Source organism: Lygodium microphyllum, chromosome 21 (genome assembly GCF_053477565.2).
Source record: "Lygodium microphyllum isolate KBCC chromosome 21, Lygodium_microphyllum_v1.1.10, whole genome shotgun sequence".
Taxonomy (NCBI): Eukaryota; Viridiplantae; Streptophyta; class Polypodiopsida; order Schizaeales; family Lygodiaceae; genus Lygodium; species Lygodium microphyllum.
The window spans coordinates 71,081,167-71,096,291 of NC_141155.1; the positions used below are offsets into that span (position 1 = coordinate 71,081,167).

At 40.0% G+C, this 15,125-nt stretch overlaps 1 protein-coding gene across 1 annotated transcript in view; it reads right to left on the minus strand.

Annotated features, from left to right (window-relative positions):
• The window catches only part of LOC148018127 (uncharacterized), a 59,001-nt gene that overhangs the window by 18,124 nt on the left and 25,752 nt on the right, over positions 1-15,125 (minus strand). The window contains exons 2-3 of the mRNA XM_087661389.1: positions 6,130-6,208; positions 4,747-4,845 (exon numbers count right to left, since the gene is read on the minus strand). Of these exons, the coding sequence (XP_087517515.1) occupies positions 4,747-4,845; positions 6,130-6,208 (178 nt within the window). The remainder of the gene's footprint in view (positions 1-4,746; positions 4,846-6,129; positions 6,209-15,125) is intronic.

Sequence of the window (15,125 nt, forward strand, 5' to 3'; positions counted from 1 at the left end):
AACAGTTACCAAACAAACCACCAAAGGTTTTGGTAAAAGATTTATCAATTTTGTTATGGTTTTGTTTAGCATTGCTAAGGCTAAAGTAGCTACCGATGGTACATTCACTAATTCGTGTACTCTCAGAAGGTACATTAGGCCAAGCTATCCTCTGGCCTAGTTTTATTAGCAATGTGTACTAATGCTTTGGGTTGGGTGGTGCAAAATGAGTTGTGAACAAAGGTAAAATCAATAGGATTAAGCTACTTGATGATTCTCAAATAGTGCTGAAATAATTTATTGATGACACTAACATATTGTGAAAAATGATGAGCCATCAATTAGAAACGTTTGGAACTGCTTGAATACCTTATGTATGGCCTTTGGCTCTAGGATAAATCATAACAAAACATATATGAGGAGTGACGAGTCTAATCAAGCTTCCACCCTCTTTCTCGCTTGATCAATCAAGGCTACAAAATCACCACCACCACCACAACAACAACAGTCAACAACCCAAACCACCACCAACAACAACAACCACGCCAAAAAAAGACTTGTTTTTTTATACGAATTCGTACGGTACGGTTCATACCATATCGTATAGTACGAACCAGTTCGTACTACATACGAGTGCAACTATGATTTTAACCATCCTAATTTTTTATTTTTCTGTGTAATATTCACCACCAAAAGTAGTATCAAATTGTCTAGTAAAAGACACAGCTTTGTAAGAATCTCTCTTACTCTAGAAAACGTCAAACTTAACACTCTTCTCTCCAGGCTTGAAGTCTCTTTTAGCATCGTTTTTCTTTGCTAAAAGCATTTTTTGAGATTCGGCTACCATGGAAATAGCTAGTTCTTTATCTTTCTCCTTGCCCTTTGCCATGAAGAGGTTCTTGGGACAAGAGGAGGCAGCTTGTATACAATGAGACTTTGAAGCCACCGCTTGGATGGATCCTTGAATGATAGGTGATAAGTTACCTTTTATAGAATTAGTTACATCAATAACATTGATACCTTTCATGCTAAGATAGGCCTTTGCAGCCATAATACCATCTGCCTTAAGAGACTTCTTGGTAAGGAAAACTTCAAAGACCTTCACTTCAGCCCGTGCTTTAGCACTTCTCTCCATCAAAGCTTGAATTTCTAGATCGGCTTCCAACTCCTTGTATCTTTGTATCTTCTCATAATCACAGTGCCATATAGATACAGAGCGTCGGGAGGCTTCCGATTATTCACCAAAATTTTTCTCTTTGCCTATTGACATAGTGACAAAGTTGGACCCAAAGATCTTGTTACCCAAAAAAGTTCGTGCAAAGAATAAGTCTTTGCTCTAATACCAATATAAGCGCAGGGAAGAACGTAAGAATGATAATACTTTAAACTCAAACAACTCGATTAATTATCACCATGAAAATTAGGAGAGAGAGAGAGAGAGAGAAGAGTCGACACCACACTGAGAGGAGAACTGGCCCCTCCCCCTTTACAGGAATTTATGTAAGCGAAACCACAAGCATCAAGTACCTGAACCATATACAAAAGGCTAATTTTCTGCAATTCTAAAAATCAGAGTTTTAAAACCCTAATTTTTGCAAAACTTAGCCAACAAGCTAATTTTCTTCTTTACTGCTTGGATTAGACCAAACTAAGTAGAAAGTGCTTCTTGGATGAGAAATAGATAGGAGAAAACAAAGCATGCAGCTGAAATTTCAACATGAGAGCTTATTTCAAATGAAGAGAGAGACCTCCAATATATTGGTGTGGGACTTGGGTGCTTAGAAGTAAAAAATAGAGGTTACAAATGATAAGTGTTTACTGAAAATGAGAAATATAGCGACACTTGTCTTTTCAAAATAACACATTCTCTTCTAGATGTCACATATCACTTTTTTTTAGAAAGAAGCTTTCAAACCATATATTCTAAAAATCTCTCAAATGGTTAAGAATCTGAGATAGTTGTTGAAGACAAAATTGTTCCTTGCGAAATTCCGGGGCCTTTGACTCGACCAAATTTCCATTTGAGCAACTGCCAAAAATAATAACCTCCTAAATTTTAGGAGTCTCCAAATTTAGCTTTTGAATAGCTTCATTATATAGGTTCACCGGTTCATGGTTTGTTTCTTCAATCATGAGCATCTAGTTTCACTTTCTGAAACTACTCATTATATGGCTTCTAATCAATGTGACTATTTGAGTGTAAAAGTCTTAGTCATCTGAGCTTTCTGGTCAATCTGACCGCACAACTAAACTTTTAATTTTCTCTGGGATATCTCGTCAATGACGATCTAAGTATAATTGTAGGGCGTTCTAGCCATTAGCCGGCCTTAAGTAGAAAGATGAATATTTAATCACATCTTGAAATACTTAAATAATACAAATTGCCTTTCAAAGTATATGAGCATTAAATGAATTTCAAATCATTGAGCCAATATTTCTTGCTAACAATTGATAAACAAAAGGTTTGTTATAGAGAGGAAAAGGCCAAGGGTTGGGAAGTACAGATCCACCAAGGTTGGCAACCCACTATGTGAAGAATAAGATATGGCGTTTGATGGACACATAGGTGTAAAGGTGAGTGGAGATTGAAGAGAGAATAAGTGAAATAGACTGAATGCCAAGATAAACAAGGCTCCCAAGCTGTGAACACGAGGCACAAAATATTGAGCTCCTCGTCAATGATGGGACCCCCTCTAAGACATGGAAGGCCTATGCTTGGCTTCGTTATCCTATACTAGTAAAAGTAATCTTTATCACCGAGATCTCTCCAACCATGGCAGCTACATATAAGAGGCTCCCATTTGCACCGAGTATTGTGTCATCATTGTCATCATTGCCACAAGCATATAATGATCAGCTGTCAAACTGTGGTGCCACTTTCCATGATCTCAAAGGCAAAAGTTCTCAGTAGCTACTTGACCTTCCAGACATGTGCCAGTCACAGCATCCGAAAAGGATGCTAGAAGTAGTACAACAAAGAGAGGCAATCTAAGTCCACCAGCTCACAATACTCCCCCACCAAGCCTAGGAAGAGGAGGGTGGCTGGGTAGCATAGGTTGAACCCTGTTATAATGAAACCACTATGCCAAGAAACAATATTGATGACACCAGCACAAATGCCATTAGGGAATTCTCGACCAACTCTTGGGCAGTGTCATGCATAGTGGAAAGCAAAATATGGATCCCTCTCCCTAGAAGCACAACCTTGCCTATCTGCAAAACACAAAATAGAAGAGTTAGACTGCAGCTAATAGCAATGCAGAGAGAAGGAGGAGGAATGTCCTGCAATCCTGCCGAAGACAACAGCCTTTGAGCCTTGCATAGCTCATAGTGACTGAAGTAATTAGATCCTCTGAGAGGACAATGCACAATGTAAATGAGTACCGAATAAAATAGTTGGCCACATTGGCAATGAACCATTCAACCATCAGTTTACATTGCATGAGCATGAATCTTGAGGAACAACCCAAATCAAGAGACTGGCTGCCTAGTGCTAGGAGAAGAATGCTACAAAGGACAGAGCAGCAATGGTTAGGGAAGCAGGAAGACCAGATATGAAAAGAAGAGGGGGAGTGGTGGCAGGAAGCAGCAGGAAGGGAGGAAGAAGAGGTGAGAAGAAGCAAGAAAGGAAGAGTGGAGGAGAGGCAGAAATTGTGAGAGGGGGGATGAAGAAGGAAAGGCAGCTGCAGCAGAGGAAGGAAGAGCAGAGTTGGTGATAGAGAAGGCAGCAAACTGCTGTTTGGACAACAGCACTGCACTAGAAGGAAGAGGTGAAGACAGAGAGCAGGGGGAGGGCAGGCACTGGGAGAGAAGGGAGGGGACAGGCCTGCCTGCTTTTTTGAAAGGTGACCAGCACAAGGAGGAAGGGGCTCCAAAGGGGCGACTTAGAATTTCCTCCACCCTTGCTGGCTGCTTGGGTGGTCAGCCTATGTAGAAAGAGGTAGGATGAAGGGCCATGTTGGTGGTCTTTAATGCCATGTGAAATTACCCTAACCTCTCTTGGCAGCAAGCTACACCCAAAATTCATTCAGCCTGAATGAACAAGTACACCAGGTGGCTACACAAAATGAAGAAAAAGTAGAAAACATAAGATTTTTCTCCCACCCAAAGTTGACTGCTTTATGGGCTACTTGCACTATACAATGTGAGGGGTAATGAAGTATCACAATGGTGTCCTTGTTACAGTAGTGGGAGTGCATCAGTGTCTTGTTCATTGGCCCTCCTTTTGTAAGGACTCTGAGGCAGCATGGTAGCAGCTTGGGATGGATATTCCCCGGCTATACATGGTCATTGATTCATCATACAGACTGTTTCACCAGTACAACCCCTCTTTTTTTTAAAAAAGAAATAAAACTCGTATGATGCATATGTGGAAACAATAAAGGCTTTACAAGTTGGAGCAAAATTTCCCAATACTTTCCATCTCCACAGATACAGTATCTGTCTTGAGAAACATGGCAAGTTCATATAAATTTCAAGTTACATATAGCCTCTGTCTTTACATAACACACCAAACTCTCATGACCTTTGAAAGTCAACTCAACATTTTCTCAAAAGATAGCTTATTTCTTGCTCTTAAACAGGCTTATGTCATAAACAAACCAATAAATACAGAAATATGGGAGTTCAAGCTTGATTGTTCCAGATGGACAGAAAGAGAACCTCAATCTCAATAGTTATAAACAGCCAGTTACCTTCCTAAAAAATCTTTAAAATATTAGACAAAAATATTGATGGAGGAAGTCATTTTCAAACTTGAATTCTTACACTTTTTTTGGCTATCCGCACCATCTCATATAAAACATCTTTAGCAGCAACTTGGTGATGAACAGTGTCCCCACATTTTCTGATCAGTGTTTCTAAAACCTGCCAAAACATGGGCTACAATTAATTTACAAGAATTAATTTTTATTTCCCTTTTGAAAAGCCAGAACAAAACACAAGGTGCATGTTTGCTACATTAAGATACGAAAATTGGCACACACTGCTTTTACAAAATATTTAGAACATTAGGACTAAACCTGACACATTCTGCATTTTAGTTTCGATCATTGTCATGAAAAAAAATCATTCTTACTGAAGGAAACAATATATTTTCTTTCAGGATTAAATTGTTTATACTAGAGTATCAACGCATCAGTTCAAAACAAAGGTTTTTGTTAAACAACTGCATCCACCTTCCCCTTGAGAGTCATTTCTGTCATCAGTACCACTGGAGGAAAGTAATGCAAAGTTGATCCCTTTTTAGCAATCCACGAAATCTACAAGCATCATGGCCTTTTTGTTTTGAGGATGTCTCCTTTGGCTCCCAGTTTTTTGAAGGGGGAAGGGAGAAAAAGAAAGGCTTCTCTTTCTTTTGTGCATGCATGCATGTGTGTGTGTGTGTCTGTGTGTGTGTGTGTGTGTGTGTGTGTGTGTGTGTGTGGGGTGTATTCTGCTTTTGTTGGGGTAGGGGGGAGCAGTTTTGAAGAGGCCCTTGTCATCTTTTATCTTGTAAGCCCATCAAAGGGGACATCAGTTAGGGTTTCTTGTTTTAGACAATTTAGGCCCAGTTGGCAGTTCATCATGGCCGGCCTACTCACTCTAAAAGGGGCTTATGAATTCAGAGATGGCATAAACATTGAGTTTTATAATCGGCTTGAATATTTCATATGAATTGGCTTGAGTATTTTAAGCTCGGCTTATTTTTCAGGACCAAATATGAACACAAATAATTCTTCTCGCTATTTTTTGCGCAAACCACTACCTGAATAATTACTCTCTCTCAAACTATTGCATCTGTGTCTTGAAGATGCACTATAGGAGCTACAAAAAGATGCAAGCTGCAGATCACATATCTAAAAGTGCATGCAAGGCCTAGATTGCTAATGAAAACCTTTTGGACTGTCAGGATGTGACAAGTCACTGACCGAGGTCTAAAACACCATGCAAGAGCAAGATTATGACTGACCAAACACATGAGGTCTGTTTTAGGAACAGGAATTTGATGTCAATTTGCTGAATAGCTGCCTTCCTAAATCTCAATTATAAGGAAACGTCTAGTCTTCTTCATTACTCTCAGGTTTTTCACTCATATAACTCATGTCCACCAATAAATAAAAAAGATAAATGGGTCTCATTCAGTGTTTATATTATTATTATGAGGCATACCGTCAGAGCAAGTAGTTGAACCCTTGGATTCTTATTTCTCATTCGTTTCTTAATAGCTTTGACAGCCTCCTTTGCAAGCCTGATCATAAGAAGAAACAGATTAGCTTGAGAAATCGCAGTTCCTATTCACAATCACTTTAGCAATGCCTGAAGTAAAAAAGCCTAATAAGTTCCAGGTCAACTTATCACAAGTCAGGAAAAGAAGAAACCTTTGTTAACCAAATGGATCAAACAAGCTGGAAACTTTTGTGGGCAGCCTGAATTGCTGGCTTTAAGACTGAAAGCAACATTTAGAAGAGGCCAACCAAACATAATAGGTTGTCAAGCTCTTATAGCAGTAATCGCATTCTGCTTTCTGTAAACGCACATACCGCATGGTTCAAGCATAGTTGGAATTGTATTTGTATGATTGGCTGAATCATACTTGTCATCCTTTGCATATCATATGTGCGTGACATACATGGCAATATTTGGGTCCACTCAAACAAAGAGGTCTTATCAGTTATTTTTTGTGTAGCTACATATTATTAAATCTAGACGTTGTCAATGCAACATATCTTCTCTACTTTTAATATTAAATAGCGAAAATATTAGCCACCTATGATTCATGCTTGGAATTTACATAGCACTCCAATCTGACTTTCAAACAACATGTTTACTCCTCTGCAAAATCAACATGACAATCTACTCTTTTTGTGTTTTCCAAACAGTCATACTGCTTGCAATAAAAGTAAGACCTTAGCATGGTAAGCTGGAGAAAAGAAAACCTCAAAAGTTTTTCAAATTTGGGCAGACATCCCCAGACTGATTGGGTCTCTCGGTCACCTTCCCCTGTTTCCTGCAATGGTTTGAGCTTATTTAAATGCTTATGGTTCACATTCTTGCTTCAAAATGCTCCCAACATTAGCGTAACTTTGGCATGAGAGATTCCTTTTGGGACATTAGGGAGAAGTTTATCACATAAATTGGCATGGGCCTTCCACAGGCATTGCAAAACAAGAGAACCCCTCATAGCTAGGCATTGATTAAAGAAGCCCAATTTAAGATAAATGTGGGCTTTATTTATCCACTTTTCTTGGAGCATTATATTCTATTCCGAACATCAACCTTTTCTAACAAATAGCTATTACCAATTTTTCTAATTATATTGCTTCCAACAAGACATGGGAGGGTGGCTGAATAGAAGATGACCTTTTATTTAAAATACAACTAGAGGGCAATTGCCTATTTGGGTCCTCTTTTTCCTCTCTAGTGGCGCATGTATAAGAGGCTTGTGTTTTACAAGTGGTATCATAATTGGAGAGCTCATTATCAAAATCAAATTCACAAAAAAAAAAAGATGACTTTGAACACTTCCACACCGTTTGTCTCCCGAACCCTCCATGCAAAGACTCAAGCAAGAGTGGGTCTCACAAGTTGCTTTATTAGACCACCATGTGTTGAGATAAAAAATACATTACAAATTGATTAGCTCTTTAAAACAAGCCCCAAACATGTAAATTACCAAAAGTGTCATTAAACGGAGAGTGGTTCTAGAGAGTTTCTAAGTCCTATATGCAAAACCCTAATTTGGGACAATTCTTCTACATCTATAAATAGACAAGCTGCCCACCAATCTGCCCCATCCTTGTCTTGCAGGCTTCAGCCATCATCCCTCTTCCACTAGTTGTCGAGCCTCCAAGGACTATTGCTACGTGATGCATAGCTGTCGCCCAACCTCGCATTGCTGCTGGTGATCAGCTGCTAGCATCTTCAAGCAGTTACATTACTTCATTTACTAGTTCTAGACCCAGAGATTGCTACATTCTGGTTTCCAGCCTGCTGCCCTTCCATTTCCAGCATCAGCCTAATTTGCATTTGCATCTACAACAAATAGTTTTTTGTGTTTTCAGCACTTTTCTTCGTTATCCTTTGCTCCAACTAGTAGTTATTGCACTTGCGATCCATCTCCGATGGACAACATACATCAGCACTGCCCTCAGCCCACCGCTCCCATGAGAGCCATTAGTTGTTAAACAACTCTACCCTTAAGCATATTGTACATTCTTTCCTTCATTTACAGCATTCATTCATTCACTTTCGAATTCTCTCTCTTCTCTATTTGTATTTGTGTTTTTGCATTTTGCGCTTTGTATCTTACGTTTAGGGTTTGGGTTTACTACATTACTGTCTAGGTTATTGTGTTTTCGTCATGCTTGTACATTTTGTGTTTTCTTTGTGCTGACCCTAGCATATTTTCAAATGGTATCAAAGTCGGTGCTCTTTTAAAGAGTATCTTGTGGCTATGGTGGAGAGCTTGGTTTTGTTTGTGTGAGATATGTGGACGATCCATAACCATTTCACAGTGTCTCAAACTCCTCCTTCGTGGAATCCTCCTATGCCTTATCAGGCTTCTCCATCTATTGCGTTACTAAGTTACTGTGTTTTAGACGTCTTTCTACATTCTATATTTTCTCTATGTAAACCTTAGCATATCTTCACATGGTATCAGAGCCCATTGTCGGAGCGTTTGGGGTTGAAAGTCTACCACGAGGGTAAGAGACAGTAGGGTGAAGGGACATTCAAGGGGAGGAGTAGACAAAAGAGAAGAGGATTAAAGAAATAGGAGACGTAGAAGAGAATTGATAGAGGTGAATCCAATCAAATTATTTCAGCATCCTGTCATACATGGAAGACGTCAGCTCATAATCATAGCTCATAACCGAATACATCCAAACAAGGGAGGATTGAAGCCCAAGACACATTGAGACAATAGCCCAACTCATACACAAATACATAACATAATCCATGATCCATGCTGCTGTTGTCCATTGACTTTTATAGATATTTACCTCAAAAGTACATGTAGCTTCAATCTAATAGAGATAGAAGCCTTTGCAATTAGGACATATATCAAAAACTTCTGAGAAGTCCCTGTCAAAGCTAATGAAATACTTCAGCCCTATCAATATCCTATCAATAACAAAGTATTATAGCCCTCAATCAAGGCTTCAAAATGCATACAAATTCAATCATAAGCTCCTTTAATGATTGCCCAAGGTTGCCCTGCTGGGGATCGTATCCAATACATACATGCATTAAGATCACTTGCAAGCTCTTCCAAATTGAGTGGACTGTGGGCTGCCCTGTTTATGACAGTTTTGAACAGTCCAAAACAGCCCATAGACCAAGAAAAATCACTCCTTTGGCCGCCCCAAATGGTTCATTAGAGACCAGGGGCAAGATTCAAGCTTTTGGGCATCAAGAAAGCCTTGTGAATGGAGATGAAACAAGAAGAAACCTTGCTGGTCATGGATACCTTGTTTTTTCATGTTCAGGACAGCACCATAGCTCCTCTCTCTTCTTCCAAAATGCATATAACAGACACACCTTACCTTCTCCTCCTATTAGAGCCCGTTTTTTAGTGGAACTCCAGTTGCATGCCCTTGGTAGCTCCACCTATGATCCAGCTCTGCCCCTACAGTTCACGCCCGTGATTTGCGGTGCAAATCACGTTGATCTCCCTACTCAATCCCACACAACTCTCAAGTTTCACACAGTCACTCTTCAATTACCTAAGTCACTAGCAGGTCGTATTCCATGTCCCGTGCTCAAACCTAGTTGACTTGCTAAACTTAGTGACTTCCAAACAAAAATGAACTTTAAGAGTTCCTACATTCCATCCTATGACCTGTCATGAAGCTCCTGTAAACCAAGTATACAGACTTACATGATCCATAGCATCTCCATTTTTAGCATAAAATCCCATGATATCCACCCCCTCCTAACCTGCACATTCTCCGACATGTGCTAAAGTCTTATGGATCTGCAATGTCAGAAGAAGTATCCTCTGCCATGTCAATGTCTTCATCCTCTACCTCTTCTTCTTCCATATTCTCATGTTCATACCTAGTATGCAACTCATATGCTAAAGACTCTCTGCGTTTAAAGAGCTTAATACTGTCCCATCCATCTCATTTAATGCATGGGTAGCATTGTCAAAAAGAAATCTTACCGCATATGGACCAAACCATTGCTTTGCCATCTTCCGACTGGCACTATGCTGATTTTCCATACTGCAGTTATAAACCAACACCTGGTCCCCTTCATGTATAGCTCATGGTCGAAGTCTATGCCGCTTGTCAAACCTCTTCTTGTTCTTGATTCTTTACCATGGCTATCTCAATGTCTTCAGGCCTTCTTTCTAACTGTCGAATGCGTAGAACCAGCAACTCTTCTCTATTTAAACCTTCTACCCATGGTAACACACTCCAAGTAGCAATAGTCTCCTCAATAGGCATGATTGGCCGCTGTCCATACATTAATTCAACAGGCATATACCCTGTAATTGCACTATGAGTGGTCCTATCAGCCCATAAAGCAAAGGGTAACATTCTTGGCCACTCTTTCATCCTGTCCTTGCACGACTTTGCTGATGCCTTAATGATAGGCTGATGACCCCTTTCACTTTTGCCATTTGCTTCAGGATTATAAGCTGAAGTTAAAGCCAGCTTGATACCCAATCGTAAAAAGAAGTCACAAGCCTCATCCACATCCAATTCTCCTCTATCAGCAACCACTTTACTAACATAACCATACCCACAAAAGACTTCTTCCAATAAGAACCTGCAAACAGCTCAACTAAGAGCTTGTGAGAGACTGAGAGGATCGAAGCTTAGTTGAGAGTGCAGTAGACAGTATGGAGAGTGAAGCACAACACCCAACGCAATAGACTAAAGGAGTGTAAATTGAAAGTACAAAGTACAACCCTTAAACCTTAAGGTTGTAGGGGGTGTTCACACCCGAATATTATAAGTGTCTGTAACTTTGTAACATAGGCACATATGAAAGGAGAGAATAAGTTTGGGGAAAAAAACCTCTCATACCGAGAGTAAAAAGTACCCCATTGTCCTACTGATCACCGACACTCCTTTGTGAGCATAGGCGTGAGTGATATCCAACAAACCCCCCTAGAGTGAAGAGTGATCAAAAGTACAAGGATCATCCGCCACCAAAGGAGATCAAATTTAAAATGCAAAATGCTTCAAATTTATCACGAGGAAGAGCTTTGGTAAAGATGTCTGCCACATTACTGGTGGTAGGACAATAGACAAGGCTGATATCCCCTGCATGTAGCCTCTCTCTGACAAAGTGATAATGTATCTCAATGTGTTTCAATCTAGTACCCTGTAGGTAACGAAAGACACGCTTAATAGCTTGCCATCGTGACATGCATGGCTGATGCATATATCTGCTCAGGGCTAAAACTACAAACTATATGTCCGGCCTAGTGTTGCATAGGTAAATAAGGCATGCATATGTGTATATATCAAACAAATCACTGTCATCATGTAATGACAACTTTAGTCCAGATTCCATTGGTGTACAGACTGGCTTGTAATCCTGTAAGCCAAACCTCTCAAGAAGTTTACCAATGTATCTTGACTATGATAAACCAATACCTCTAGCATCATGTATGAACTGAATGCCCAAGTAATAATAAAAAGACCCTAAGTTTGACATCTTAAAAGTCTGCTGCAAATTTTGTTTGAATGCTGAAATCTGATTAGCATGTGTCCTTGTAAGCAAAAGGTCATCAACATATAGACAAATGATCAGCATGGATCCCCCCTCTTTACATACGTAAAGGGTAGACTCAGATGAGTTGCTTATAAACCCTTGGCTTAGTAAAAATGCATCAATCTTTGCATACCAAGCTCTAGGAGCTTGTTTCAAGCCATATAAAGCCTTTTTAAACTTGCAAACCAAGTGTTCGGATCTCTCAACTACAAAACCAATGGGTTGCTATACATATACTTCTTCATGAAGTTCCCCATGTAAAAATGTAGTTTTAATATCTAATTAATGCACAGTCCATCCATAATGGGCAGCCAAAGCAACAATAGACCTGATGGTAGTCATTCAAGAGGTAGGGGCAAAGCCTCATAGTCAATGCCTTTCTTCTCTGCATAGCCCTTAGTTACAAGCCTTGCCTTATATTTGTCAATGGATCCATTTGCATTCCTTTTCAGCTTGTAGACCCATTTTGTTCCAATGGCTTTCTTCCCAATGGGCATCCTCAAAATATTCAGGCTCCTCATCATCAACTGTACTTGCTGCCATAACAAGCTCCATGGTATGTACAGTATCATGCATACGAGCTTGCCTTCTAGTACGACCAGCCATGGGTGCATCCCTTCAAATGAAATGGGTAGCAGCCCTTCAAATACATCACGGGCAGCCTGATATGTGTCAAAACCAACAAGGGATGATTCTAATTTTTCATCAAAGAGTACACCCCTACTAACAAATACCTTTTAAGAGACAAGATCATAGAGTCTATAGCCTTTGCTCCCACTACTATATTCCACAAAAATGCATTTGATAGCCTTGTTAACCAACTTTTTTCTGAGTACCTAAGGAATGTGTGTATATACAAGACACCCAAAGATACGAAAGTGCCCAACAAAAGGTTTCTGGCTGTTCCAAGCCTCAAAAGACGTAACATTATTTAATGCTTTGGTGGGGCATCTATTTAAAACATGGCAAGCACACATTACAGCTTCTATCCAAAAACTGTGTGGCAAGCTCTTTGCTTTCAGCATACACTTGGCCATCTCCATGAGTGACCGATTCTTCCTCACTGCAACCCCATTCTGTTGTGGAATATAAGCAATTGTGAACTGATGAACAATGCCCTTTTGCTTCAAAAAAGAATTCAGCATAAAGAACATATATTCCCCCCCTCAGTCCGAACGGAGAGTCTTTATTTTACAACCAGATTGGTTCTCAACAAGTGCTACAAAAGCCAAAAATGCATCATACACTTCTAACTTTTTAACCATAGAATAGACCCAGCAGAAGCGAGTAAAGTCATCAATAAAAGTCACAAAATAGTAACATCCACCCAATGACTTTGTTTGCATAGGGCCACATACATCTGAATGCATTAACTGTAACCTGGCTCTGGCTCTAAAAGCAACATCATGGGGAAATGAAAAACGATGCATTTACCCCACAATACATCATTTGCACAAGGCTCAAGAGGTCTCTCCAAAAGAGGTAATCCATCTAGCATGTGTGTACACTGTAAGAGCATCAAGCTACCATAGTTCACATGCCCCATGCGAGCATGCCATAACCCTGCCTGTAACATAGAAGGAGTAAGAGTAGATGCTAAGTACGCTAACTGATCAACTAAAAGAGCATCCAACTCATATAACCCATGACATAAAGTGCCAATCAATACCAAAGTCATGTGTTCCTTATCTCTCACCATGCATCTGTCATCCTCAAAGATGACCTAGAATCCACAGCGTGCCAAAGAAGAAATAGAGAGCAAATTCTTCTTTATACCTGGCACAAACAAAGCATCCTATAGACGAAGAATAGAGCCATCAATGGCTCTAAGCACAATCTTCCCAATACCTCTAACAAGGTATAATGCATCATTGGCACATTAAACAAACTTGCCAACTAGAGCTGCACCAATAGAAGCAAATAAATCTCTGCAAGATGTGATAAGCCTAGATGCACCGCTATCAAAAAACCAAGTACCTACATCCTCAGTAGAGCTAAATGCTTTATCAGCCCAAGAAGAGTCATAACTCCATGTGTAAAAGCAATAGTCTCTATTTGCAACAAAGAATGCTGACTCAATAGCAGTGGAAGGAGCATCAGAAACAGACATCCCCGACTCCTTTTTCTTCTCCTTGGCAATGCGCTTTCTACACTCAATGATGTAGTGGCCTAGCTTCTTGCAATAATGGCATTTGCCATTTTTGGCTTGCGTGTCCCCTTGTTTTTATTACCCTATGAAGTGCCTAAAGTCCCAAAGCTCTACGGAGCAATCTTTACTTGGCTACCTTTGCTCTTTTGTCTTGCCATAAAAGCCTGCTCAGAGGCTATGACATCCATACTACTATTTCTTCTTGTTTGCTCCTCCTCTAGAAGCAAACTGACTAACTGAAGAAAAGTAATCAACTGTGGCAATCCTCATGGTGAAGTTTAGGGCCGTATGAAAGGCCAAGTACGAAGGAGGTAATGAGTTCAATGTAGTAGATATCAATTGTGCATCTGAGTAGTACTCATCAACATTCATAAGTTGCTCACACAAGTCCTGAATTTTGTTCAAGTGATCCTGCATAGAATCACCCTCATCCATCTTCAGTGTCTCGAGCTCTTTCTTTATGAAAGAGATGCGGGTCTCATTTTAACCAGCAAACAAATGCTCCAAAGTTAGCCAAGATTCTCGTGAAGAAGCTGCTGACCGAATGTGAGGGATGATGGACCATTGAACTGCTAATGCAATCAGCCACAAAGCCTATACATCTCATGTATCCCATGCTTTTTCAGTTGCTGATCTTTGGAGAAGTGGCTGAACTGGAGCAGACTGAACAAGTTGAGATGCCCGTTGTCCACATCCTCCTGGAGGAGGAGTAGCAGGAGCCACAACTCCAGGCCTAACTTCTTCTCCACTTACATAGTCCCAAAGATTTTTTGCAATCAGCACATTCTTCATCATGAGGGACCAAAGTGAGTAGTTGTTCCCATCCAATCTATTCTCTTTGGATACATAGGTAAATACATCCCCTCCCTGATTTGCCATGATAATCAATGCCAAAAGAAGCAAAAGAGCAATGTCCAAGCTGGACCAACCTGGAAATCTCCAAAATTTCCAAAAATTACAGCAAATAGATTGCTACAATTAGTACACTGAGGTATACTCTGTCAAAACTGTCTATAATGCACGCAATCCAACGTGCATTCAATGCTCAGCAACACTGTATGAGCAAAACCCCAAAATTTCTTGCCCCAAAATTGTCAAAAGTAGTCTATTTCAAAGACTGAGACTATAGTACATTTGCCAATGTCTTCACAAAGCCCAAAAGCCCCAAATTCTGGATTTATTTGCTAAGAAATATTGCATCAATCATGTCCCAGACACATACCCAGATTACTGTGACTGCCCGGGCAGAAGCCCCTTCTTCCAAGAATTCATCTAGAATTAAAAAAAT